Below are 25,417 nucleotides of genomic sequence, written 5' to 3' on the forward strand. Positions count from 1 at the left end.
GCAACTTGAGGGACATTAATGATCGCCCACTTCTGTACCATGAGTCCACGACACTTGGGGGCCTTAGCAACTGAGCGACAAGTCAGGGTAGGACGCAAAACGCCGAGGTGACCTGTTGAAATAATCATTTGGGGTAGTTGTATCGCATAAGTAAAAGGAGTTAAACATTGCGGTGGAGCACTGAGAATTCGTTAGGGAAAACAGGTTTGCCTAGTAAGTTTGCCTAATAGTTAGGGAACGGGAACACAAGGAATTTTCTGCTCCACGGTGCTCCACGGTATGAGTCCACGCCGTCAGTTGACGATAAGCGACCTTACCGAATAAGTAATAACCGGATAGCACTGCTGAACGTCGGACACATGGTAAAAGGATCCAAAGCCACCGCAAAGCCTCGCGCACCACCTCGTTCAACGGTGAACTTTGAAGAACGTGGTTACCGAAGCACATAGACAGTGATGATCAATGATAGAAGCTACGTTTTTTGACTCCCTTGATCCAGAACTTGTTTGTTAAAGTTCTCAGCGGCCTTGCAGCGGTCCATAATACTATATGGCTGCTTCTCGCCGAATAGTTTTCTGAGTTAAAATATATAATAAATTGGGTGACATTGACAATTTATGCTAGAATTTGATTCATTCGATTGAAACATTTTTGAGAAGGAGGAGGTCGGGCATAGAGTCGGATGTCCCGCACTAACAGCTCAGATCGGAATTTTTAAAAAATAGAGCCTTACATATGGGCGCTTAAACGTGAGGGAAACGAGGATGAGACATCTTTCTGGACCCCCAAACGTCATGTATATGGCCTGTCCTCACCATCAGAAATTTTATCGGATCATGCCATTCATACCCCCCGTAGAAGTCCTTTTTGTTGCGGAATCATGTAAGAAATAAAATATTAACAACTGCAGGGAAACATGCTATTAGGTGTGCGATTGTCGCCTTTCAGCCGAACAAGTATTTGCCAATCCCACTAGGTAAGAATTCCGAATATGTTTATGTATGTTCCACCCCTTGTGACGTTCCGTTAGACCTCGGTTACAGTTGAATTTCAGTCAAGCTCGGGCCACGCTACTCCTCCCCACAACTCCATATACCGTGTAAGTTGTTATTCCGGTTTCACTTAAAAGGGCAGACACCTAACTTGTTCCCCCTTCCCCACACCCGGTTCTAGCTCATCGTTCAACACGACGGCGAGACCATAACTATGCCTTCCGCCATCAGCCTTGACGCTTTTCGCTTCCGCTGGTGGTCAAAGTCTACTCCCAAACCACTTCTACCTCCTAGTGAGGACCGCAGTGACCCAATCGCAGTGGTCAAGCGTCGTATGAGTTTCCACATTGCCACTCCAAAGAACACCCGCCAACACCCAGACCGACCCCGAGATGTTCAAAAGCCACTGCCCCGAATACCTACAGAGAGCACCGGCAAACTCTTGCACGATGAAGTCGTGAACGAAAAGTCCAGCGATCATTTTCTCGAGAAACCAGTGGAGGCAACCGAGAAGCTTGTCCCTCTCCTAAGGTGAGTTTCGGGCATCTCTTGCCATGGCACTTGTGCGGAGGCGGTCGCAGTAACAGATGTTCTTGGAACTCCAACTTCTCTTCTCTCTTATTCGCTTTTCATCTCGGAGTATGTTCCGAGGGTTCATCTACCATCTCGTTGACCTTTCTTTTTCAGGTCAAATACCAATATTCATAAATCATCACCACCAACAACGACACCACAACCTGACATGAAACCATCATTGATTCGTCGCGTAACGTCCAAGTTACACATCACCGTCCCCCCATCTTCACAGCTTGAATCGTCACCCCCGCGTCCAACGCATACCCCAGCCAATGTAAAACAGTCTTCACGACCTCCTCGATCACCTCGTGTCACTCTTCCTCGTTCTCCCACACTTCCCAATTCTTTCGCCTCCCGTGAGAATCGTGAAGCGGCGTTGCGTGAGCGTGGTTTACTCCCGCCCATGAAAGATCTCAGCCAACAAGAGCGTGAGGCTGATGAGCGCCTAGCTCCCATGCCTGCCCCTGACAAAGACCAGATTGGCTTCAGTGCGGCAGCAAAGATTAAGGAAGAATGGTTGTCCATAAATCGTTCCTCTGAAACGCGTGCCTCGGACTCTGTCTTCCCAAGACAGCTGCCCAGCCTTAGTGCGCTGGCATCAGGGGTTTCCTCATTGTCATATTCGGCATCTTCATCACTACCCCAGTTTTCAACATGTGATTCCGATTGCACTCGCGCGGACCTTATTGCCGAGATGCCATTTAGAGCAAGGTCCTCGACTTCCAGTAGCGTCCCACCCCTCTCCCCATCTTCACACCTAGAAGTACTGGAGGAAGAGCCTGCAGGGCATGTGCCTCCAACACCCCCGCCACCGCCACCGCACCATGTCCAGCCGCCCATAATTATATCCACCCCAGTGGAGGATTCTTTTCCCCCAGGTCACGCTGTTCTTGTCGAAAGTCCAATTTCTTGCACCTTCTCTCCCTATCTTGCACCTCCAGGGTCACCATCTCAGCCGCACACATCCCCTCCGGTCATACCGGACAAGGAGAACTCATATTCTCCATTTCCGGGTCCTCCATCCCGGCGGCGTACGATGGATTCAAATGCTCGCAGACGTTCATCAGTCGGCACACATTTGTCCAAATTTGGCACTAATTCGCTCACCAATTTGCGGCGCTCAGTAACCGGGAGCACAAGACATTCTGGGTCTAGTGCGGATCTATCCAGTACTTCGAGTCAACATTCCTCCCCACGGGTGTCTATCATGCCGACGATGCATAACCGTGGAAGCATACTGCTCGAGACCAAGGGTATCCAAGATGCAGAGAGTCGCCGACTGAGTGAGCTTGCATTCTTGGATTGATCATGCGGATCTTCGGATTCAAGGGTTGATACTCCCATGGATACTGTTGAACAATTTATCTACTCCCGCGCATCCTTGCAATTTCAAAGTGGTGAAAGCGTCCTCCATTCTTTTACGGCTCACGCATAAATCTTGCACTTCCTTTTCGAACACTCACACGCGTCACCGTCCACATTCATTCAATACTATTAAAGGCCTATAGACGTAGCGCCTATTCATCCATCCAATATGAAACGCTCGTTGCATACTTTTTGCATGTATTTTTAAACTCGTTATCGATCGAATCACTTTTGCGATCGTCCCCGCTCTCTGCATTTCGCTGGTCCGTTATTTCCTTGGGTTAGTGAGTACAACCCATGTGTTACCACCTACTTAAATCCCCTCCTTTGATACTTATTCGTAGTTTATACTAGTAATCAATTACGTTTCAAATGCCTCGAACACCTTCAGTGGAGACCACATCAATTTGAGATGTCGAGATGTTTCATTGTTGGAAGTTGACCATAACATACAGCCTGCACTGGGCATACCTTATATCGCAAGTACGCCACCCGACTTGTCTATCATCGTGGTCCATAGTACTATGTAATATGCCAGACCTAGATCCGAGTCGGCCTTCCCGACACGTAACAAAATGGTCTGGCCTCGTGTTCCCCGCCTCAAAGTCTGCACAAATCTCAGGCTGTCAATAGGATCAGCTCCCACTACCACCTTCGGTTCTTCTAGCGTTTTCATCATTTGATCTACATCAACAGCGACGCCACACATCAACTGCTCAAGGGTTGAAGCTTCTTTCCTGGTTTTCAAGCATGTCCGAACCAACAGCAGCACAGCTCAAAGACGAGGGTAACGAGCTATTCAAGAAGCAAGACTATGTCGGGGCAATCATAAAGTACACCGAGGCTATCGCTTTAGATGATAATGCTATTCTGTATGCGAACCGCGCTGCTTGCAATTATGCCCTGAACAAGTGACTTTGTGTATTTATTTTAAGCTGTTGTCGGGTACTGACTTCGATTTATAAATAGATTTCTAGATGCTGTGGATGATGCGCACAGGATATTTCTACTACACGTCCATATTGGTCTTGCTTGGGCTTATCTGTTGATGCGTATGTTAGGCTACGGAGATTGATCCGGGTTATGCAAAAGGGTGGTCGCGACTGGCAGCATCGAGAGACGTGCGTTCCTTCGTTCTGATTGGGCTGAGCTCACCTACAGTACTACATAGGCGCTTGCGGACTGGGGGAAAAGCGCCCATGCTTGGCAGAAGGCACTGGATGCACTACCAAAAACCAAGCTCAGCCCTGCAGAGCGACAACAAAAAGACCAATATACTGCCTGTCTGAGAGCAGCGAATGCGCGTTTAGATCAGCCTATCGTCCCTCTCTCGGTGAATGAAAAGTTGGGCAAGTTCCCTTGGCAGATTGCGACGGATATGCTTCCTGAGCTCCGGGAAGCGGGTCAGGCAAAAGTGTCTAGCAGTGTGAGCTTGAGTCGTAGTCTTGCATGCTCTTACTGAGTATTTGGTTTTCTGTTGTGCAGGCTTGGGTCATCGCACTTGCGTATGACGTGATATTTGCGAATTTTCAATAAGTAGCGGCATGCTAACAGTGACGTCTTTACTAGGAATTCAACAATGGAGTGGAAATGATGAAGGGTATGAAAAAAACACCTCAGCCTGGAACGCCAGATGCCTTTGTGTACCACGGAAACCTAGAGGTGTTGTTTTGCGCACATGTTATATTTTGATGTTTACATGGCATAGGGGTTGACGCTCTTGAGCAATGGTTTCATGCGTGACGATCGCGTCTTTCATATCAATCAACCTAACTGGATTGACATGTATAATCAACAAGGTGATCTTATTCTAGCATCGCTTGTTGAAATTATGCTGACGAAAGTACAGTCTTTTTCGAAGTTACGGCTCGCAAGGCTTGGAATTCTGAAGGACTCGAGACCGTCAAGGAACTGGCGCGGAAACGCTTGAAGGAGAATGGCTGGGATGATGTACGCCCCGCATTGGCTGTGACTATTCGGTACGCAAGGACAAATTCTGTCTTTCAATACTTACTGATCATTCACTGCAGTGGATGGATAATGAGAGCTGCATTAGAAGGCGGTTTAAGACAACAGCCTCAAGCTGGTGTCGAGTATTACAGACGAGCTCTCGACTTGGTCGAATGGGGAAGAACTATTTGGAAGGATGTTCCCAAATCCAGCAGGGGAGTGGTCTTCGAGCATTCGTTCTTGATAGGCGTCCGTAGCTTGTACCTCAAGATGTTCATGAACGTGAGTCGCGGGTCGCTATATTTCTTGGATGCGCATTAAACTGCATGGCAGGCTTACAGCTCCGACCCTGGCTTGAACTCAAAGTTCCCCCTTGAACAGCTAAAGGAAGAAGCTGAGGACCTCCTCAAAGAGACCGACATAGCCTTACGGACACGCGATAATGAGCCTGTGGACCCCGGCTTCGTATCATCTTTTATCGCTTACCCTTGTGGACTTGCTCATGCGTATGCCCTCTACCTCTCCACACTTCCGGTCCTCTTCTTACCATCGCCTTACTTTGCAGAATGCTCGGATTCTATCACGTGCAATCGGCCCGATACGCCAGTGATCCCATGGAAAGGATGTTTAGCTTTGTGAAAGCGGCAGATGAGTACACGAGGGCATCCAGCAGATACGCCGAAGATGATGAGTTACGCGCATGTGAGTGTCCCAGTGCAGATCGCACACGTCTCATAACCATTTTCCAGGGTACCTAAATTGTACCATGGATTGCGTGCGAAATGCCGGTGCCCCCGTTGACAATTTCCTCATGGTGGCTTTCGGTTTGCGGGATACTGTACCCAAGATGAAGAAAATATGGGCAATTTCTGAGCTGGCCTTGGGTGGGAGAGATGAGAAAATACAAGAGAATTTGAATAGGGCGGATGAACTCATGAAGCGTCTCACCGACAAGACGTTAACACTTGAAGATCCCGTGCCTTTGTAATCACGACTTTCATACATGCATGTACTTGTAATGTTCTTGTTTACACGTAGCCATACTTGAAGCAACTGCTAATTTTGAAAGAATTCTCGCAAACCTTGACCAAGGCGTATCATACCCTTCTCCATGATATCCTCAGTACCAGCGAACGCTGCGCGTAGAAACCTGCTGCGCTGTTGCGGGGTCAAACCGAGCACTAATGAATTCATGATTCTGCTAATACTCACATCGCTCAATGGCACATGCCCGTCGCTTTCCACCCATAGGGGATTTTCTGGAATAGCAAACATGGAAGACGGTATGAATACAACGCCTTGAGTATTCATCAACCTCTCAAAAAGCTCCTTCAGGAGCTGTTCCGTATTAGTCCGTGCAACAACAGGCGAACCACCAGAATACCGTTCGCGAACGAAACGAGGATGTTTTTCGAAAAAAACTTCTATCCACACAAACATCCCTGCTTCGGGGCGGTTTATGCTAGCATAACCGGTAGATTCTACTTCGCGCTGGAAAACGTCGAGCAGGAAATCACGCCGGCTCTGGTAGTCCAAGCGTAAGCTTTTCAACCACCGACAGAAGCCCTCGACTTTCCAGCCATGTTCGCTAAGCATCTCGGTGACGAACATCTGCCCGAAGGCGTGTGGCGGCTGGGTTGATGAATCTGTATAATCTGCCAACTTTAGGTGGAAAAGTTTGTTGCTTGTGATCCAGCCCAATCGCATTCCGGGGGCAAGCACTTTGCTGAACCTGTAAACAAGTGGATACGATCAAAAAGGTAGCTAGGCTCAATTAGCGGGCGTACTGACGTGTCGATGCGAAGCACACGGCCGTCAACATCCATTGACAAGAATGTAGGTATCAAGGTGCTTCGAAAATTCTTAATAAATTCATCAGGATCTGTTGGCGCGCAGTTCGTTTGAAGGATGTCATATTGCAGGAAATAGTAAGGATCTGCAAGAAGAATATCCGAGTCAGACGACGTGCGATGATACCGCTGAGGCGACTTGCCGTCTTCTATGATAATTAAATCCCATGTTTGCGCAATGGCATAGATCTTCTTGCGACGATCCACGCTCAATGTTGATCCAGTAGGATTCTGGCCAACCCTGATGATACAACCAACTATGTGATGTGCAATCAGACTGAAGTTTGGAAGCTTACGGGATAATATAGAGAACACGAGGTCGTCGTCCCAGTTTCACCTCGTCCCATTTGACGAGAACTCTTTCTAGCTCCTCAGGAATAATACCACCAGAATCCATCTTGACACCAACCCACTTGACGCCGTATGCAAGAGGAGAGTTTGTCATACCTATAGCACAATGAGATTAACCCAGAGAAAATATCGAATAGTCTACTCTCACTGACTAGGAAAAGAAAACTCGTCAGTCAAGAAATGATCTACCCTTCTCCCCGAAGAGGCGAAAAACCTTCGTGATACCATCAGAGTTCCCCAATGTCAACAACACATGATGATTCGGCGGAGCGAATATCAGCTTCGTGAAGTCAGTGAGTACATCTCTGCACTGTTTAAGTCCAGCAGCCCGGGAATACGGGAAGGCGTCGCGAATGGATAGCGCGCACTCCTGATCTCTGTAGGAACGTATGATCTGTGCGAGCCCGGAGTTGTTCCGCCATGAAGTGACTGGATCAGGTGCGTCCTGTACAGATGGTACTTCGTACATGATTTGCCGGAAAGGATAGAGCGAATGATGAGGATCACCTGAAAGGCATTCGTTTGGCTACATTTCACCACTATGTATGACAGTGAGATTACCATTTGCCATACTGATTAGATCAGTGACTGGACATTCGCTGATCACCCGCAAGATGTCTTTCAGCGGGTTGGCAACTCGATTCCTAGCCTCATCCGATAGGTGGTGCGAAAGGTCAATGTCCCCGTTGTCAGTGCCATTGCTGTCAATTTGCGATTCCTCCATCGAACGGATAAGTTTGAGATAAGGGAGAGAGAAGGATAGTCATTTCGGAGCCGATGGCAACACGCCATCCAAGGGCCGAGAACTTGAAGAAGCAACGATACTTCTGGCACTAAGACCGCTCGGTTGGTTGGTCCACGTCTTCCTTGCTGCATTCGTCTACTCTTGCTACAGCATCATTTCCTGAGTGGTTGCCAGTTCTGGGGATCTGAAGGCCAAATACGGACGCCGCCTGTTCCAAACCGCTTGTTACCATCAACCCCAAACCACCGCGGCCCCGGGTACAATGAGACGGTTCTGTTGTCGAGGGTTGAAGTTCTAATGCCGCTACGCCACGTTTACGACACGTACCGGTAAGGTCCGGTAACGAATTTTGCGAGCTTGGTCTTCACACCTATGTTGCTTTGTTGATAAAGCTCGAACTATCTTCTGTCAATAGAGTGGAGATAAGAGCACCGGTCGCAAATTTGCAACCCCCCTGCAATATATGTAGTCTTCTAACGTCGACGGTTTCCTGTTCGGATAAGAGGGTGCGATTTTGAGCTACCCCTGATCTTCCCTGCTTGTATTGTACGTACTCGACCAAGAACGTCCAAAAAGAACTTAATGAACCGGCTGCTCTGCATGTCACCTTCTAGCAAAGACATACTGAGCTCCAGATAGGATGTATCCGCTAAGAAGACGCCAGGTCTTGCTGCTCACGAGACAACTCGTTAACGGCAAAAGGGGCTTGTCCAACTTGTCTTGGCGCGCCTACACGGTCACTTGGCACCCAGTCGCTCAGTATGGCAGGACTAGAGCGACGCGCAGTCATGATAAGTAGACTTGCACCAAGTTCCGGCGAAGTCTCAACCAGTACGGGCAGCTGACCATTTGTTGAGTGAGGCGCCGACTTGATAATCGTGAACCGGCTGCGGCCCGGTTGGCACATACGACAGTAGTAGCAGAGGGTACTTACTTGCACGTGGTTCTTCTGCACCTGTTCCGCGGCATCGAGAGTTTGGTAGTTAATACTGGGTTAGGCAATTGACGCATATATATATACCGCAAACCTAGTTATAGACTCGGGGAGTAGAGCAGCCTAGGCTACGGTGCCCAGAATTCCTCCGGTAGTAACAAGTACTAGTGTTTCTGGGGCCTTGTCAGTACACGTCGAGATAGAAGTTCACGACATTGGAACAAGACGACCGCAAGAAGTTGACAAATACTACTCGTCCTCGGGAAGTTCAAACAGACAAGGAGTCGCATGTGGCATGCCAACCCCGCATACCGCATGAAGAATATGAACAGGGTCGCAGCTTGTGGGATTGAGCTAAACCGTTGTGGTGAGCGTTTTAACAAAGGGTGATTGACCAAATTTGGAGGATTCTTGGAAACTTTTCTGAAAGTGTTATAAATGAACATGATGGGGGCACTTAAATTCCTCAGATATTTGAAATATCGATAGTGTGCTGGGCGGTGTGAAACACCTTACACAGTTAGTTCATACCGATTTTCTTCAGTATTAAAGTTTTGGCTGCAAGTGAACGTAATACGAGAAGTTAATATGCAATGAGGCAAAGATAAGATAAGAGATACATAGCGTCATCTGAACAAACGTTTGTTGTCTGGCTCAGAGCAGACAAACGAGCGGACACACGACTCGGACTTGACTCACCCTGAAACCAAGTTTCCCGAACAAAGAAAATCTTGAGAACCTTCCTCGCAGAAGTGACACGTATGTGAACCAAGTCTTGGATGAACTACAGTTCTCCGGATCTATTTCAAAGGACGCGATGTGAAATGATCTCTCCGCTTACCAGTATAGCAAGTATTTACGCCCGTTAGAACCAATCTACAAATGTCCGGATTCTGCAGCTTGGCTCCGGAACAATGGTTGAAGCTATCATGAGGCCGCTGCCGTCTCTCCAACAAGATGTTGGAGAACGCAATTTCTGTGAGAATATCAAGTACGAATATTCGCACCATGAGCTGGTCACAGTGCTGTCGGTATCAGACGAATTGAGTTCTGACAAGTCAATGTCTTATTCTGAGTCTGCGGCTGCGTCGTGTGATCGATCATTATTTCCCCGCATTATCTACATACCCCGCAAATGTTCACTCATCAATGTGCCGTGATCATTATAATGACCGTCATCTTATAGTATCGACCTGCCGCAATCATGGACTGTAGACTCAAGAGAGGAGTTCAAGTGTAAGATGGCAGCGAAAGGAGAAATGATCGGATTCGATCAAACACCAATCATAGGCAGCCTTAATTGTAAGGCGATGACCACGTGGGATGACACACTCGGGGATTGCCATCGCCAATTATAAAGGTCGTATGACTGATCTGAGAATGCAAACTCTTGCTCTCCTTTCTTCTACTCTATACCAGCCAAATGAATATGAACCAAGATAATAATGAGAAGGACGATTCAGTGAAGCATTCTCAACCAATTCCGATGGCTACACATCACTGGAGGCACCGTTCCATGTCGGTTTCGTCGGAATCATCCACTCTACCTGGCTCACCCCCGCAAGTGCAGACCCCGTTGAGCCTAAACTCTCCCCGCGTTCCAGTTGCTTCCCCATCCAGTTCTCCTATCCTTTCGTTCCTGTCTCAGTCCCCAACATCAAAATCTCCATCTTCTGTTCCTTACCGCGGGTTTGGCGGTCAACCTTCGTTTGATGGTCGGTTCCTTAGTCGTTTGCCCTCCTGTTCTCACTAACTCATATTCGTTGCCACAGAAGACGCCCTCGACGAACTTCCAGCAACTGTTCACTCCCGTCGGGCTGGCACATCTGGGCGGTTTGCGCCCATTCCACCTGCCCCTGAAGCCCAGCACGACCGTGGAGCTGGGTTATTAAGGCGTCTATCGCTTGGAAGCGCACTTGCAAAGGTATATATCTATACGTATCGTGTGATGCGCCATTAATTCTCTCCATTCTTCAGCCCCCCAACATGGATAATACTTGCTCTCGAAGTCCTACGAGCCCTACTGCTCCACCGAACTCCGCAGTCACCCCTACCATGACAACCTCACCTGCTTTTTCTACCCGTAAGGCAAGACGCTCAGCAACGGTGAGCATCGACAATGGACGTCCACGTCGCGCGCCTTCTCCCATGGGCGAGAGGATCCTGAAGGGTCATTTCGACGGCTTCAATTAGCAGGCGACACGCCCACCATCATTTCTTCGCCTTACTTCCCACCAAATACCCTTCGGACTCTCGCGCGAACAGTGCTCTCAAACTGTACCACCAATATTGACTGCCGTATCAACAAGTTCTCGGTTATGTGACGAAGTAGCCCCCGCTTCAGCAACCCTAATCCGCCCTATATCTATTGGTTGGCTCATATCACTCTGTTCAAACTCTCACTTCCAACTTGTATCACCACCGCTGTCAATTGCCGCATTTGGCATCCCATTCGGTGAGGGCCCCAGTTCGAGATAGTGGAGTCAATAGCTGATTTACTCGGTTAGATCACCATATACACCAACACTTTCGGACTGTCTTTCGCGTCTTATCTCTCTCTGTTCTTCAGTACACAACTTGTAATGTGTATCGCTTCTATATTTGCTTAGTGCAGTTTCGTTTTCGATTGTATATGTACTACCACAACGTCTCACGACGAATAAAATCTCATAGGCCCAGCCTGGGCTATGTTTGACCCAAGCTTTCGAGGTGGCGACTGTTTCCAAAACGTGGTCGGAGCGGCACCGCTCTGCTGGGAGTGCTTCTGCTCCGCAGTCGCTTGGCGTATTATGGTTCAGAGTTCAACCAATGGTCAAATTCGCTGAAGAAACGTAAGTGGAATTTGCTAGCCACAGTAATAGACAAGCCTAGTTCTCACGAGATCCACTTCAAGTCAAATAGACCAAACTGAATCACTCAGTTATGAAATAATGTTTAATTTCACTACACTAAGAACACAGGCCTACGGGTGTCGCAAAAGCGTCCATACCCCAAACCCATGAGAACGAATTTCCAATGACCACCGCCTATTACGTGGCTTGGTGCTTACTGAGCAAAAAGCATCTCAGTTTCATCCGGCCAGCTTTTCAAGACCGGAGACCAATCGGGAGATAGACCTTGATACAGATTTTTGAAGAAAACGTCTATGTCGTCCAAATTTTGTGCCGCCTCTTCTACAGGAAAATATAATGGACTAGTCGAGGTAGGTATTGAGTTGGCAGGGGTTGGTGTATCCAAAGGCGATGATTCCCGAGATGAGACGTTGCTCCCTAATGAAGGGCAGGAGGAAAGAGGGGATGGGATATCGACATCTTGCCAATCATATTGTGCAGGAGCACTCCAACCAGTGGGTGTTTGCATAGTAGGTTTCACAGTGGGCGCATTTGAAATCGTACTGGTCTGCGACGCAGACACAGCGCCTTCGATAGACCAAATGGTCATCGGATTCGGGAGCATAACGCTCGGATAAGTCGCCCTAGGTGCCGCAATATACGGGGCAGATGGTGCAGGTGCACGAGGTCGAGGGTTGTATTCAAAACCAACGTCGTAGGGTTTCCGAGTTCGCCGCTCTTTGGTGGTTTTGAGAGGAGTCCACTGGCACACCTTGCCTCTTTTCTTACAGCTCGTACACACTGGCTGTTCCCCCGAACACTGCCCCCTAACGTCAGCCAAAGTGAAATAAAGAAATATTGAGTGCTCACCTTTGTTTTTCGGCGCCTGCAGTAATCACAGGCATGAGCTACCCGAGGATGGGGAGCCTTAATTCGAATGGCGGCAGTGAAATCATTTCGAACGTCTGAGACCGACTCCTCCGTAATGGAAGAGTCAACATGGAACGAATGTGCACAAGGCACAGACGAAGATTGAAGCCCCAAAATGGCGAGCAAATCGTGTTCAGGTATTGCGTCCAGCGCAGCAAGGTCGACAGCTTTTTGGTGATCATACAGGGGTTGTTCCATAGGGGTTAATGATATCTGCTCAGCAGAGTAAGAGGACAATCCAGGGAAACCAGCTCCACTGTTAAGGTTGTGAAAGATAGGGAATGTAGACATTATTGAAGACAATAAGATAGGACAGTTGAGGATGGTGATGAGGTATAAATCAAGATGAAGAATGGAAGAGGCGTTAGCAAATGCAGTATTTCGCCTTGCTTACGTAATCACCTATCATTGCTGATTACGTCATAACTATTCCGTCCAAGACATCACCTGCTAGTCAATATTCAAATATTCACTGAAGCGCCCTACCGCAGGGAATTGTGACGATACATTTACCGAAGTACTCATTGCCGGCTGTGTGAGACTCATCCGAAAGGCTTGCAGTTGTATGTCATTCACGAAGTTCTTCTTGGCAGGTGTGTGGCTGTATCATCGTACTAGTGAGCAAGTGTTTCAGTGACACTGATATCTGTGGTTCACAATCTGATGCCCACGTTCAGCACAGGTCCGCATGACCGCGGGTTGGAATTCCTTACCGTTTCGTTTTCTACTAGGCCAGGTACAGGCGAACTCTAAATTGTTACCCGATGGTAAATGTCTCTCTCAAGCCAAGATGCTCACCTTTAAGCCACTTTCACGACTGACCATCAAGCGCAGGAATGCGGAATTGACAGACGAGCAACTCTTAGAATATTTTAACCATACCGGACCTGGTCGACCATGCCAGAGTGTTTTCCCGAAATGCAATCGATTTCTGCCCCAACACGCGAAACCCAGTCACAGAAATATGCGCTTTGTCAGCTCAAACTTTCGAAGGTGTGTTATGTCCTTCCCTCCGGTCACTGGCTTTGTCCAATGCGCATCGTAAAATGGTCAACGAGACTGGATGGATGGCGTTTTGGGAATACAGTTGCCCAGGTACTGCATCGTGCTAGAGTTTTCGAGATTACCATGGCTTGCGAACTCTGATATATCACGACACCAAAGTGCTTGATTCTTGAACAAGATCAAGGCATGGGTAGCAGTGGGGACAGGCCTTTGGAAGATGCATAACAGGTAATGTTGCGCCCGACGTAGACGTTGTCGTATCAATGAATCGGCGAATAGTTTGTTCGTCTGACTGCCTCCAAACAATATGAATCTCCATCGCAATGTCTTTTGTGGACGGAAAAGCGTCGATCGGTAAGTAGTAAGTTGGTCAGTCACACGATGTCACATGTCACGAAACGGCTAGAGACGGTTAACCTGTGAAAAATACATATCAACTGCAGGAACGTGTCTACAACACATTTTCAAGAAAATGGAGGTGCAGCCACGATGGCTTACTGGAGAATATGTTCGAAATGACTCGGATGGTGGCAAGGTCATAATTCATTCCGGATAAGTGGATGTGGGCTTCACAGATGCAGGCTTTCCATCCTGAAAACCTAGTAAAGCCTGGAAGGCATCAAAGTATCTGTCAATGAAGGTTAGAGGCATCAAAATTTCACTTGACTAATCATATAATGTAACGTAGACAAATCCAACGTTCCCCATGAAACGTGCCGTTTATACGTTCCATTGCACATGCGGTTTTTAGACACTGGTATCAGTGGAAGCGATGATAGACTTGCTCAAGTTATATTCAGCTGCTTCAGAGCGAGTGGTTTTACAGCCCACACTTCCTAGCTCTCCTGCCTTCGACTACTAGTAATAGTCATGATGAGCTCACCCTCAGACTCCTCACGCGAATTTACTGAGTTGGGAATTGTGCTATTACGCCTGAATGTGAGTACTTTCAGCATAAGTTAGCGACGTGGCTCATCAACCTGGTCAGTATGCTAATGGTAACTGTCCTTATGTACATTCGATGGATCGCGATTGATCGATCGATCGTCCAAACAAGTGGCCATAGCGTGTCTCTTGGTGAATACTAGTGCCCTACTTATTTCTGTTGGGGTCAAGCAACTTTCTTTGACATAGGTGTACGACTACTTGACCACGATCTCGAGCGAGGTACGTTACAATGACACTCAAAGAGTCCGTGTCAATTGACTGTCTGAACGTTTGTTTCAATCCTCAGGTCACTTTTCTATTCCATGGACGATAGAGCACAATCAAATTTCTATACTTGGTCTGTCGTTATCTCCCGTTCGTCTTCGTGACTTTGGGGATGTTCAGTGCGTCGAATGTGCAATGCCTTCACTGTCTAATTAGTGAACTTTGGGTTCGCTAGTGTGGGTACAACCTGCTTTATCACAGACCACGTCTGTGAGTTCAGCATACTTCTTGCTACCTCCGAGGCTGATTTTCCGGGAGGTCAGCTATGCCAGACGTATTATACTTTGAACACTTGTCAGCATTTGTCGCTGATTGTTCAGTTGAGATATTAACATTTATGCCCTCCTAGACATTGGCGGTGTGATAATGTTCTGCGCGGAGTGTATGCTTTGAATACGTTCCATGTCTGCAATCTCGTACTTACGCTCTTTTCCAGGTCTATTCGTCGCACGTACATGTGTACTTTGGGGATACAAACGATCGATTGTTGTTTTGTTTATGATCAGCACAGTAGTATGTGACTAAATTTTCGTGCTTTTGTATTCACTCCAATTCTTTTAGCTCTATTTCGTCTCAGGTATCGTAATCTTGAAGATGCATGCGTCGTCAACGAGAGGTAAGTATTTCATTTGCCCGCTCTCGTTGACGTTCGACCAGATCATCACCATCGACCATTATATATATCTAGTCATCAAATCACCGATACCCTTTGCGAGCTGCTTTGATTCCGAAGAGAGCGGCCTCGTTATCGCAGCATATAGCTTACTTATTCTGGCAGAATTGCGTGAGCTCTCATCCTGTCAATCCTGACAAATATTTTTTGACGCCGTACAGAAATCGTGTTCTTTTCACTATACAAAGCCACGAAAAGCTTCCGAAATTGGGGTCGCAAGAATCGATTGCTCGAGATCCTCATCCAGCACAACATATTCTACTTTGCTTGTGGATTGTGTGAGGAATGGTCTGTTGAGAACGTAAACATTGGTTACTGAAACAACTTTTAGGTTCTTCAGTTATTGTTATCCTAACGACGGCCTTGTTGCAAGTCAGTGCTTCCTCTTTACTGGAAATTTGTGTTTACGGGACATCTCAAGGCGTCGTATGGTAATTTGATGGCTAGGTACATTTCGTTCATCAGCTTTGGTTAACTAAGCTCAAGCATTATCTAGTGCTCAAGTTGTGTTCCACGCGCTCCTAGTGACAAAGATGCATCTCAATCTATGGGAATCAGACAGGCGTTGTAACTCCCTTGATGTTCGCCATAATAGATCAAGTGCGGTGAACAATTAATCAATATTATCAGCAGATCCCTGCATGTCTTCATCGTTACAACGTCCCTTCAGCCCTGAAATGCCATTCTGTGACCGTCCAGGTACATAGCATGTCGGGTCTCTACACAATACGGCATATTAGGGAAGCATAGGAAACAGAACGATTCCAATTGGCCGACTACACTATAAAAATGGGTCGTCGCTTGCACGAATACGTATTATTGCCCCCAGTCGTATCGAGTGTCCATTTGATTAGGACCCCTTAGCCATGTTCAACGCAGCCTTCTGTTGGCGAGTGAAGGATGGGGCAGCGCCAAGACTCTTGTGTATTTTATGTAAGGTAACTCAAGTATTTACTAGTATGTTGTCATCTGATTTGAACCCTGTTGATCATGGTAATGCAGAAATCCACATAAGCCGACGGGTTAGACCCGTAACCAATCTTACTACGTTTGTCTGTGGTATATCAGCCAGGCTGGTCCTACCGACGGATCCCACTGGCAGTAGCCATAGTTTTCTTTAAGCTTAAACACGCTACCCGAGGTTTCCAACATACATAAGTGCCAGAGTCATGAGAGGAATCCCCACTTCTGTACTGTGAACAACCTTTGCATAGAGATGAACTCTACTGACGACGTGCTTCAGCTCGGACGGGTGCTTTGGAGCCTCAATGTAAGTAATTCTTTGTTCAGTTCCAGCCACTTTAATCTCTCTCAAGTACGCCAATGGTCTGCATTCTAGTTCAAGTTGTGTTGGCTGCGACTGATATGATCTCGTCTACGACATCCTCAATTCAGTTGCTGTAACTTCGTTCTGGGTAAATTCGCAGGAATCACTCGCACTTACATCAGTGATCTTTGTTACTGTAGGCATATGACTGCCTCCTTACCTTGGCCGACGAGGTACTTTTGTTCTACCTGTCCGAGTCGATACTGAGAGACAAAATCGATTACAGGTTGTATTTCTGACGCAGTCACAATGGAAATGGACGAAGCTACTTTACATTGTCTGCCGATATCTTACCTGCGGTTACTTGACATCGGTGATGCTTGGCAAGCACGGCCCTTGATGTCATTAATCATTTTTGTTCATGACACTCGCAGTAGCATTGCAACCCACGATGTCGATTCAGGCGAGTATTCTAAATATCCCCAAGTCACACCTCAACTCAGGTGTTCATATGACAGACGTGTCGCATGTTGTATTTGATAAACACATGTATGATTTTATAAATCGTTGAAGCGAAGTCGTCCCTGATAGAGATTTTCTACAGATATAGGAGGTGTGATTATGATGTGTGCCGAGGGTTTGTTTTTCATATCCCCGTGCCTGCATATTGACTGATAAAGACCTGCAAGGTATCTTCTTGGCTCGCGCTTGTGCAATTTGGGGACTTAGGAGGCGTGTGATAGCGATGTTTCTGATCAGCGGGCTGGTCAGTCACAAGCGTTACTGGGTTCCCTCCATGTCAGTTGAATTTCAACCGTCAGCTATACGTTGCTACTGGCCATGTGGTGCTCTCAGTCAGTCGATCCGCACCAAAGAGTGTGTTTCTTTGGAAATCCAAAAATGACTCGTGCTGAAACGTTCTTGCAGTCATCAAGTCTCCCATCCGTATCGCGAGCTGTTTTGAGACTGGCGAGGGCAGCACCATCATAATCGTTTACGTGATACTGGCTGTGGCGGAGATACGTAAGTACAGCCTCACAACCTCATCCATTTCCTATGGTAATTGAGGGTCCCCCAGAGATATGGATGTTCACGATATACAAGGCCGTGGCAAGCTACTGGCGAGAGGGGACCCATAATCGTCTGTTGGGACAACTGGTTCTCCACAATATGATTTACGTGACCTGCGGACTCAGTGAGTTGCCTTCACATTGACAGATTTTCAGGTGCATGTGCAGCTTTTCTGAATTATGATACAAAGTCTTCTCGCTCACAGTCATACTAGCGACAGCGTTTGTCGAGGTCAGTAGCGCGAAAGATGAATAGAGCCATGCGTATTGACAAGTAAAACTTGACAGGAATATTATGGTTTCATGATTGTGAAGTTTATACGCATCTGGCAAGTAACTATTCATGCCTTTCTTGTGACAAGGATGTCTCGTGGACTCTGGAGAGTAGACCAGCAGCGTGCTCGATTAGAATCCTTACATACCTTTTCACCTGAAACGTTACCTCGGGTGTGAAATTCTCTCTTTTACCCTTTTTTGTTCATCCCTCGCGAGGAATGAAATGGCATGTCTATCACCCGTCACGACCACATGTTGGAGGCATGCTGTGGTATCCAGTGAAACAGCAGCTGCCCCTCAAGAAGTTGATTGCATATTAGCTGCGTCTGGCCTGTAAGTATCTAAGAACATGTCATGAACGTCATTCAAAGAGGATGCACTAGTATAATTTCCTGAAACTGTGTCTGTGACAGCACAATGCTCGATAGCAAAACATACTCTCGGTTCATTGTCATATCGTATATGTCAGGTTGCCACCGGAGATAATGCTATTTTCCCCGAGGGTCAAGTCAAACATCGTCCATAGAAAACAGGTCGTGACCTCGGTCGCAGGTTTGTTCGCTCTGTCGGCGATAGACTAGTGATCGCAAAAGCTGTTCTGGCAGCTTCATTGAGTGATGATTCCTATACATTAATTGGAGCATACCAACCACGCTCCACCGCGGTCACACGACGAAAGTCGCATCAGGGATTGTACATCTCAATCCCAATTCAAACCTTGCCACTTTGAGCGCTACCGCCCAAGTTCACGATCGGCATAGGTCGTTTGGAGAATACGATTTTTTTTGTCACCACGGCGACAATGTCCCAGCTGACACCAGGATTCCAAGTGTTCTCTATCGATCTAGAGCTATCCCCGTCGCCAGGATAATCATGTCTCTTGGAGCTTTCCTTGCGATGCATCACGCCCAACGGCTTGGGCAAGGTTACGACCTTGCCCTCAAGTAGATGATGCCCGATGGTCAAAGTGGGTTTGTTCTTAAAGGTCTGTTAGGTACTGCCAGATCAATGACTGTGGAACTCTACTCACGGCATCCTTGAGGTTTAATTTGCCAACGAACTGCCCGTCTCTAGTGGTGTCTTCGTCGCACCTGATATCGAGCGTGCCTTGTAGTTCTATGAGAACAAGCTCGTCGTGACCAAGCTTGGCGACGCATGACGGAAATCTAGGATTAAAGGCATTGGACAGCGAAACAGATACATCGATCAGCATGGTTGGTGCACAATGCAAGGATGTACAAATGCGCGGGTCAACACGTCCAGGACCCCAGAAACTATGTGGTTAAGGTTCATATTTTCATTACTCTGCTGGTACTAGCTATCTGCTCAGTAGTCATAACTGTTTCTGCATGTGCGCCTCGCGAGTCCTTTCTTGGACACAGGCGAATATCTTCAGCTCGATTCTGGTGGTTCGCCAGGCAGACTCGACGGCGGCACGAGCTCAAAGCACCATCATACATCAACAAAAGAGCATCTGGCGTGTAAGGCCAGTTACTACAGTATAGGACCGGCATTTGAGCCAGTGAATTTTGTTGACTGTCTCAAGTAAACACCTGTACATAAATTAAAATTTTGATTTGGCAGTCATGTTTGAATATATGATGACCATGCTAACGCAACGCTACAGAGCAATCGAATGAGTGATGCGTGCACAGTGCGTGGATCAGTAGAATGTCTTGATATCTGTTTTTTTCACCAGTTGAGCCAGCCCTAATATAGATTTATAGAGTGCGAGAGTACCATCTAAGCGATTATCGTACCGTAACGATCCTCAGGCTAGTTACTACTCCTCTTCATCCTCGTCACTGGCATTCTCGCGCTCATCCTCGTCGACATCAAGCTTGTCACCTGCAGTGCCCTCCGCAACTACCGGTTTAGGTAACGGCGCTTCCAACTTACCTCGTGTTGGCTTTTTCCACGCAAGCCGATGCTTCTCCAGATATCTTCGCGCGTTCTTCAGTTTCTGCTCGATACTTCTCCTGAACTTCTCGACAGATTGCACGGAGGCTTTTTGTGGGTTCATCTTTTCTCTGCTCGGTACGGTACTCATTGATGGCTCGAGTGATGGCAATCTCTTGCTCTTGCTTAGCAAGTTGTTTTTTCCTTGTGACTGACTTTGGATGTCCAACCACTGACTGAGATGCGCAGGATATGAGCCAAGGGTGACTGCAGGACAGTGTTTTTTGAGTCCGGAAATGAAAGTCCAAATTGGGTTAGTTTCACTATCTTGCCCCGATAAACACTTTGATAACATATTTTGAGACCCTCGTCCAGAATCCCAGTGGCAGCACATCGTTGTGTGTTGGACTTATTTTATTGTACCAAAACTGTACTATGGATATAAATCTTTCATTTGGCAGGATTTTTGACATTGATAATTGAACAATTCCTTCTCGCTGCATTGATTGGTGCTGAGAGAGGGCATGTTTCTGACCTGTAGCATGCATGCATTATTTTTTTCATTTCTACTTGACAGTATACAAGATTTATGTATTTCCGATACATCTGCGCTATTCGATGGGTTAATAAACAAATATCGAGTGTGTGGTAGCTGTTTGGCTCAAATGACGGTGCTGGCTCAAATGCCGGTCCTATACTGTACCTTGTACGGTTTACAAACTCCGAATAGAAAGGTAAAAGAAATGCATGAGATTGCAGCAGTATCCAAGTACTAACAGATGTGTGTGATATGTAAAGCTTGTACACGAAGTGTGCCAAGCTTGTAAAGTAGCTGAACAGAAGTGCAAGGCTATGCATGAGATCGTAGCATATATGCAAATTGGTGGCCGATAGGTACCAAATGTAAACTTATACATGGCATGTGCGAAGTTTGCACAGTGATCAACAGGAGTGCAGAGGTATGTAGGAGATGGTAGATGTATGTATGTACAAGTGGATATATAAACCTCACTGGCAGTGCACTAAATGCCAGTATAGCCTATACTAGCTGGTGCGTATAGATTGTCAGTGCGAGTGTGGAGGTGTGTGATTTCGCTGTTCGCCTCTCGCCGAGGGTATTAGGACCCCGGACCACGAACTCGGCCGACTGCAGGTACGTACATGAATTTTAGAATTTTCGCCAAGTCAAGTTCCGAAGATCTGTCCGGCTCTTTCAAGTTCGTCACATAAGTACCACACCTCTTCAATCAACCCTTCTGAAGGTATGTCCTAGCTAAAGGTGTTCCTCTGCCTGCCATCAGAGAACTGGTGAGAAGAAGATATTGTCATGTATCGTTATATATCGTAATATATAGGATTTCGTCACATTGGAATATAAAGCAATATATGACCATGTAAATGCACCGCAATCAGCATAATGGCCAGCAAGAACTCACCGGTTCACTGATGGCTGCCGCCCTTGCAAGTCTCATGCTTTCTTTTCCTCTTAATATTGATAGTAATACTGAGAAACTCCTACTACTTGCATCTTAAGTACTCTCTCCACCCACCAATGTTGCGCTGCCTACCATACCCTACTGTGACCGCCTACACCCTGCAGTTACTGCCTCTTGCATTCTGCCACCCCCACTCAGCTTATTGTGACCTCTCACACCCTCTTGAGTCATTTTAGTGAGTTTTCCTCTTTCTCTTACCAAGTTTGTTTTCCTGCCTTCTGCATACATTTACCTGCTTGCATTTCCTGCACTCGACTCCACCTCACGTCATCCATGGTGCGTATTTTCTTCCGTCTCTTCCTTTTTATATATCATGCTTCGTGCGCACGCTGCTACCCTTGTGTAAGCTTTCTCATTTCTCCTCATTTTCTAACTTTGAGTAGCATTATATATCTTCCCGCATCATCCGAAACAGTACTCCGCCCTCTTGCACAATGTTGCACCCATCTTGCATTCTCTCACGTCTTCTCACATTGCCGTCTTATTCTGTCGTTCGTCCTCCAGTCTGCCGCTTCACCTCTCACGCACCAACGCTTTGTCACCCTTTTATGTTCAGTACTTGCCCATCATATATATGTATCTCGACTTACATTCACACTTTAGTTTCTGTGCTTGTTGGTTATAGCCTATAGCCGAGTGTACTCTAGTGGCCACTGTAGTGCAATTTGATGTGCCCATTATTGTGATCAAATGAGAATGCAATAAATTCATTACCCATACAAGGGACCACCGGGAAGCACAAAACGTCCCAACAGTTGTAGTAGCATGTATTGACCATCACACAAACAAGGGTCTACCGAGTGATACAAATATAACAAGGCCGGTAAAAGTATGTATAAAACCTCGCTGCATGCTCGGCCGTGCATTGTTACTTGCAAGCCTAACACAAAGTCTGTCACGTGTTTGTAGGAATGGCAGCAATTGCACACCTTGTACTTGCCTACAATGTACTGGTTGTTACAGAATGTTACATGGTATGCACGGTTTTGGTCTTTTTTTTGATGTACTTAGTCTCCCTGGGCCCGACTAGTAGTACTAGTCAGACCTATCGAGATTAGAAGTTCCTTCGTGTCATCATACTCGAAAATCGCCACGTGGCGTATCATCCAGCATGCATGATGATCACTCCGGGTACTGCACCTCGCATCGCAAATATCACACTCATACAATACTAGGCCCTATTATCAAAGCATCCGAGTCATGTCACTACTAATCATCTTCAACAGTAGCCCACTCCTGCAGAAAATCATTGGCCAATGGCCATCATGTTCATAAGTTGATTATATCATAATCCGATTCCTTCCAATGTCACGGTGCGAGCGAGCAAGACACTGCTGATGACTCTCGCGTATCGAGAGAGAAGCTGCACACCACACAGCTTTGCACACTGCATGTCACGTCACCTGTCAGTGATTCTTTACCTTATCATCTCATACGGGAAGAATATCACTGAACAGCAGCGCCCTTTGATAATCATTCCAAGAACATGAACTAGTCATGCGGTCGTACAGACGCGCCTGTACGGTACAGGCGCGTCTGAGTCTTGTTTTTGCCCCGCATTGTCTTATCTTCGGTTTCTTTACCACATTATCAATCAAGATGACATTGGGCTGTGATGCATACCGGTATCTTTTGCGCATCCTTATCCGATGATAGAGGCAGAGAGCGATGATGCGGATATGATGTGAGAGGTGCTGGGAACGAGGAACATATCAAGGAGCTTGGAGGCAATTGTAGAGGGTGTTGGCAGGCTGGGACGGACAGGTGAGTAAATTGTTTGCTCTGTTTTCGCCCCTATATTTTCGCGCTGACCGTTCTTCTGTCACTACGGCAAATTTAAGAGCTGTTGTGCCCCTGGGTCGTAGCTAGCGATGCCAAGAGAGCGTATGTTCTCATCATTGATGATCTTCACATCATATCCAGACCTGTGTCAGATAAATACCAGTAACTACAACCAAATCAATGCAAGCGCGGCAAATTACCTCGAGAATGAACAACATTGGGTGTGAGTGACACTGGTGTGCATATCCACAACTCAACATCTTTGATTCCATCAAAGACTTCCACCTTCCGCTTGACACCGGACTACAGCCCTTCCATCTGCCAATCACGGAGCTTCAGACAGGAGTGATGCCCAATCCCATTATACCGACTTTGGCGATACAAGCGCTGGAGATGGTATATCTAATGTGAACGCCATGGTTATATGACCGCGAAGTTCCCAGCTCACTGACACACATATTTCGAATATGACCATAGTTTCAAATGATCCTAGCTTGTGGCCAACAATCTATTTGATTCGTTTTCTTAGTTATTTTCTAGGTTCGTACTTATTTCGTTGGATGATGTCGACAATGTCTCGATCTAAATCGAACTGTGTTTCGCAGTTTCCTCCTTTGCTGCGGTAGTATATGACTATGGTAAGCGATATAGTGAGGATTTGAGAAGTCGCTGAAATCCTTATTATATTTCCAGTCCTGACACTCGGAAAAGAAGTGAGTGGATATCATTACTGGAGCAACCATCTCGCTAAGAGTGATGTTATAGATCGAATTGATCTGGGTGAGCAGAGTCCTGTATCCCAAGAACAGCAGATAATTCAGGACAGAGGCAACGCTGGTCCTTGATGACTGTCCTATACCTCAGTGTACGTAGCTTATGTCATAAGCGCGGTTGACAAGTTGTGCTGACTCTAGAATACCTTAGATACGCTATGTTGGACTGCTGAATGCTGTGTACGTGTGCAAGGCTGAAAAGGTGGTTCTGTGCTAATAACCCACTTCTCGCAATCAGGATATTTATTCTTAGTATGTCTCATATATACTGTGTTAGTTTCTTCTGACCGTCAGCATGCAGACACACCGTCAGTCTTGGTGTCAGATGCAGTGAGTATTCGGTACCTATGCCTCGTATTCCCGTCTGATTAACTGCACTCCTGTGTAGGCGTAAGTGAGATCCTCTATGAGCATGAGCATGTTGGTTGAACTTGGCTCAACATAATGACCCCAATAGATGTGAGTTTTTTTTTGCGATGTTTGATCATATGAGGGGATTATTAATTGGGCGTTTCAGGCAATATCATGTACTCTGCAATAAACTGGACAGGTGTGGTCGTAACTGCCATGCTGGGTGGTGAGTACGCGGCTACAATACCTCAGTGATATCGACTTGACCGAAACACCATGCTAGCCATCGTGATTGCTCGGTTACATGCCATGTATCATGGGTCCAGAAAGATGCTTACCTTTCTCATCGTAACCTTCCTGGCTGTGAATATTTCCTGCGGAGTGATGTCAGGGATAGGACTGAAGCATATTATCGGGGGTAAGTTTTATTATTGGATTGGAGGATGGGGCTCATTATACGAATACCAGAGGAGGCGATACTCTCTGGCACCTATGCATGCAGTTATGACTTTGAGGGAAATGCCGAGCCTTCTCTCAGTAATACTTTGGATCCTCACCACTGCATGGGAGGTCCTTACACTGTGTCTTGCACTCTGGATTGCTGTAAAACAATTCCGTGACTTGCGACGACTCAGATCATCTGCAGGATCAACCGTTGTGGACATGTTCACGGTGTTGGTAAGATCCCACGTGCTTTACTTTACAAGGTGAGCTCGTAAATTCAATGCGCTTATCTTCTGCCACTGAGTACGTGCTAGCTTTCTTGCTGTTGCTTGCCTCCAGCTTGGCCGTAACTCTCCATATATCTTGGTTCGCCGATCTGTCACTGACATTGCACGTGACCCCTGCTCATCATTTCTGTAGGGCTCAACTACCATGGAAGCTGCGATATATAATGGCGCTCTTCAATTTTTCTTGAACGTGCAGATGTTTGTGCTGGGACCACGCCTCATCCTTAGCGTTCGAGAATATAACGCTAGGCTCGTGGACGACTCCGACGCAGGAACGCACATGACTTCGATTGCCTTCCAGGAGCATGTACACGTGTCAACTAGCAGTACTGTGTAGACCAGCATGGGATTACGCATA

General features: G+C 46.8%; 10 protein-coding genes across 10 annotated transcripts; 6 read left to right on the top strand and 4 right to left on the bottom strand.

The window, feature by feature from the left end:
- The first annotated feature begins 753 nt into the window (after positions 1-753).
- On the top strand, positions 754-3,312 carry BJ212DRAFT_1337249 (uncharacterized protein). Its single transcript, XM_041334965.1, has 4 exons — positions 754-976; positions 1,031-1,099; positions 1,174-1,523; positions 1,680-3,312. The coding sequence occupies exons 3-4, from the start codon at positions 1,207-1,209 to the stop codon at positions 2,872-2,874; spliced, it is 1,512 nt and encodes a 503-aa protein (XP_041196138.1). The 5' UTR covers positions 754-976; positions 1,031-1,099; positions 1,174-1,206; the 3' UTR covers positions 2,875-3,312.
- Positions 3,313-3,427: 115 nt separating this feature from the next.
- Positions 3,428-5,961, top strand: BJ212DRAFT_1457803 (uncharacterized protein). Its single transcript, XM_041338885.1, has 12 exons — positions 3,428-3,844; positions 3,903-3,948; positions 3,995-4,054; positions 4,105-4,359; positions 4,419-4,445; positions 4,503-4,595; positions 4,642-4,732; positions 4,783-4,912; positions 4,964-5,165; positions 5,217-5,389; positions 5,449-5,585; positions 5,633-5,961. Exons 1-12 carry the CDS (start codon positions 3,684-3,686, stop codon positions 5,869-5,871), a joined length of 1,614 nt encoding a protein of 537 aa, XP_041196139.1. The 5' UTR covers positions 3,428-3,683; the 3' UTR covers positions 5,872-5,961.
- On the bottom strand, positions 5,940-7,808 carry BJ212DRAFT_1445505 (L-tyrosine:2-oxoglutarate aminotransferase; the record flags this gene model as incomplete). Its single annotated transcript, XM_041338126.1, has 7 exons — positions 5,940-6,041; positions 6,096-6,615; positions 6,675-6,819; positions 6,877-6,974; positions 7,030-7,180; positions 7,274-7,591; positions 7,646-7,808. The coding sequence occupies 7 exons, from the start codon at positions 7,806-7,808 to the stop codon at positions 5,940-5,942; spliced, it is 1,497 nt and encodes a 498-aa protein (XP_041196140.1).
- Positions 7,809-10,130: 2,322 nt separating this feature from the next.
- Positions 10,131-11,107, top strand: BJ212DRAFT_978002 (uncharacterized protein). Its single transcript, XM_041344501.1, has 3 exons — positions 10,131-10,478; positions 10,536-10,687; positions 10,741-11,107. Exons 1-3 carry the CDS (start codon positions 10,187-10,189, stop codon positions 10,954-10,956), a joined length of 660 nt encoding a protein of 219 aa, XP_041196141.1. The 5' UTR covers positions 10,131-10,186; the 3' UTR covers positions 10,957-11,107.
- Positions 11,108-11,786: 679 nt separating this feature from the next.
- BJ212DRAFT_978017 (uncharacterized protein) lies at positions 11,787-13,168 on the bottom strand. Its single transcript, XM_041344502.1, has 2 exons — positions 12,465-13,168; positions 11,787-12,414 (listed from the first exon to the last, which is right to left on the bottom strand). The coding sequence occupies exons 1-2, from the start codon at positions 12,813-12,815 to the stop codon at positions 11,809-11,811; spliced, it is 957 nt and encodes a 318-aa protein (XP_041196142.1). The 5' UTR covers positions 12,816-13,168; the 3' UTR covers positions 11,787-11,808.
- On the top strand, positions 13,042-13,901 carry BJ212DRAFT_1337263 (uncharacterized protein). Its single transcript, XM_041334966.1, has 2 exons — positions 13,042-13,141; positions 13,202-13,901. Exons 1-2 carry the CDS (start codon positions 13,090-13,092, stop codon positions 13,567-13,569), a joined length of 420 nt encoding a protein of 139 aa, XP_041196143.1. The 5' UTR covers positions 13,042-13,089; the 3' UTR covers positions 13,570-13,901.
- A 616-nt stretch (positions 13,902-14,517) lies between these two features.
- Positions 14,518-16,335, top strand: BJ212DRAFT_1337268 (uncharacterized protein). The gene is made up of 12 exons (XM_041334967.1): positions 14,518-14,696; positions 14,764-14,860; positions 14,917-14,951; positions 15,005-15,035; positions 15,091-15,123; positions 15,178-15,254; positions 15,303-15,357; positions 15,430-15,525; positions 15,576-15,692; positions 15,746-15,786; positions 15,836-15,861; positions 15,911-16,335. The coding sequence occupies exons 2-12, from the start codon at positions 14,854-14,856 to the stop codon at positions 16,029-16,031; spliced, it is 639 nt and encodes a 212-aa protein (XP_041196144.1). The 5' UTR covers positions 14,518-14,696; positions 14,764-14,853; the 3' UTR covers positions 16,032-16,335.
- On the top strand, positions 15,835-18,007 carry BJ212DRAFT_1550540 (uncharacterized protein; the record flags this gene model as incomplete). Its single annotated transcript, XM_041341909.1, has 9 exons — positions 15,835-16,347; positions 16,658-16,684; positions 16,810-16,877; positions 17,273-17,294; positions 17,362-17,447; positions 17,503-17,557; positions 17,609-17,704; positions 17,760-17,876; positions 17,958-18,007. Exons 1-9 carry the CDS (start codon positions 16,281-16,283, stop codon positions 18,005-18,007), a joined length of 588 nt encoding a protein of 195 aa, XP_041196145.1. The 5' UTR covers positions 15,835-16,280.
- Positions 18,008-18,738: 731 nt separating this feature from the next.
- Positions 18,739-19,240, bottom strand: BJ212DRAFT_1478173 (Ctf8-domain-containing protein; the record flags this gene model as incomplete). The annotated part of the gene is made up of 2 exons (XM_041339668.1): positions 18,739-19,005; positions 19,058-19,240. The coding sequence occupies 2 exons, from the start codon at positions 19,238-19,240 to the stop codon at positions 18,739-18,741; spliced, it is 450 nt and encodes a 149-aa protein (XP_041196146.1).
- A 546-nt stretch (positions 19,241-19,786) lies between these two features.
- Positions 19,787-20,311, bottom strand: BJ212DRAFT_1337277 (uncharacterized protein). Its single transcript, XM_041334968.1, has 2 exons — positions 20,290-20,311; positions 19,787-20,239 (listed from the first exon to the last, which is right to left on the bottom strand). Exon 2 carries the CDS (start codon positions 20,075-20,077, stop codon positions 19,811-19,813), a length of 267 nt encoding a protein of 88 aa, XP_041196147.1. The 5' UTR covers positions 20,078-20,239; positions 20,290-20,311; the 3' UTR covers positions 19,787-19,810.
- Between the last annotated feature and the right edge of the window lie 5,106 nt (positions 20,312-25,417).

Source organism: Suillus subaureus, assembly GCF_016647635.1.
Source record: "Suillus subaureus strain MN1 chromosome Unknown BJ212scaffold_7, whole genome shotgun sequence".
NCBI lineage: Eukaryota > Fungi > Basidiomycota > Agaricomycetes > Boletales > Suillaceae > Suillus > Suillus subaureus.

Excerpts from the sequence above, each read along its gene's own strand:
- BJ212DRAFT_1337249 (XM_041334965.1), top strand. The coding sequence starts at position 1,207 with ATGCCTTCCGCCATCAGCCTTGACGCTTTTCGCTTCCGCTGGTGGTCA. Across the intron at positions 1,524-1,679 it reads AAGCTTGTCCCTCTCCTAAG|GTCAAATACCAATATTCATA; the intron begins GTGAGTTTCGGG and ends TTTCTTTTTCAG.
- BJ212DRAFT_978017 (XM_041344502.1), bottom strand. The coding sequence starts at position 12,815 with ATGTCTACATTCCCTATCTTTCACAACCTTAACAGTGGAGCTGGTTTC. Across the intron at positions 12,415-12,464 it reads GCAGGCGCCGAAAAACAAAG|TGTTCGGGGGAACAGCCAGT; the intron begins GTGAGCACTCAA and ends GTTAGGGGGCAG.
- BJ212DRAFT_1457803 (XM_041338885.1), top strand. The coding sequence starts at position 3,684 with ATGTCCGAACCAACAGCAGCACAGCTCAAAGACGAGGGTAACGAGCTA. Across the intron at positions 4,360-4,418 it reads AGGCAAAAGTGTCTAGCAGT|GCTTGGGTCATCGCACTTGC; the intron begins GTGAGCTTGAGT and ends TCTGTTGTGCAG. Across the intron at positions 4,913-4,963 it reads GCATTGGCTGTGACTATTCG|TGGATGGATAATGAGAGCTG; the intron begins GTACGCAAGGAC and ends CATTCACTGCAG.
- BJ212DRAFT_1337268 (XM_041334967.1), top strand. Across the intron at positions 15,124-15,177 it reads GATAATGTTCTGCGCGGAGT|GTCTATTCGTCGCACGTACA; the intron begins GTATGCTTTGAA and ends GCTCTTTTCCAG. Across the intron at positions 15,693-15,745 it reads CTACTTTGCTTGTGGATTGT|GTTCTTCAGTTATTGTTATC; the intron begins GTGAGGAATGGT and ends AACAACTTTTAG.
- BJ212DRAFT_1337277 (XM_041334968.1), bottom strand. The coding sequence starts at position 20,077 with ATGAGTACCGTACCGAGCAGAGAAAAGATGAACCCACAAAAAGCCTCC.
- BJ212DRAFT_1337263 (XM_041334966.1), top strand. The coding sequence starts at position 13,090 with ATGTCATTCACGAAGTTCTTCTTGGCAGGTGTGTGGCTGTATCATCGT. Across the intron at positions 13,142-13,201 it reads GTGGCTGTATCATCGTACTA|CACAGGTCCGCATGACCGCG; the intron begins GTGAGCAAGTGT and ends GCCCACGTTCAG.
- BJ212DRAFT_978002 (XM_041344501.1), top strand. The coding sequence starts at position 10,187 with ATGAATATGAACCAAGATAATAATGAGAAGGACGATTCAGTGAAGCAT. Across the intron at positions 10,479-10,535 it reads CGGTCAACCTTCGTTTGATG|AAGACGCCCTCGACGAACTT; the intron begins GTCGGTTCCTTA and ends TCGTTGCCACAG. Across the intron at positions 10,688-10,740 it reads TTGGAAGCGCACTTGCAAAG|CCCCCCAACATGGATAATAC; the intron begins GTATATATCTAT and ends TCCATTCTTCAG.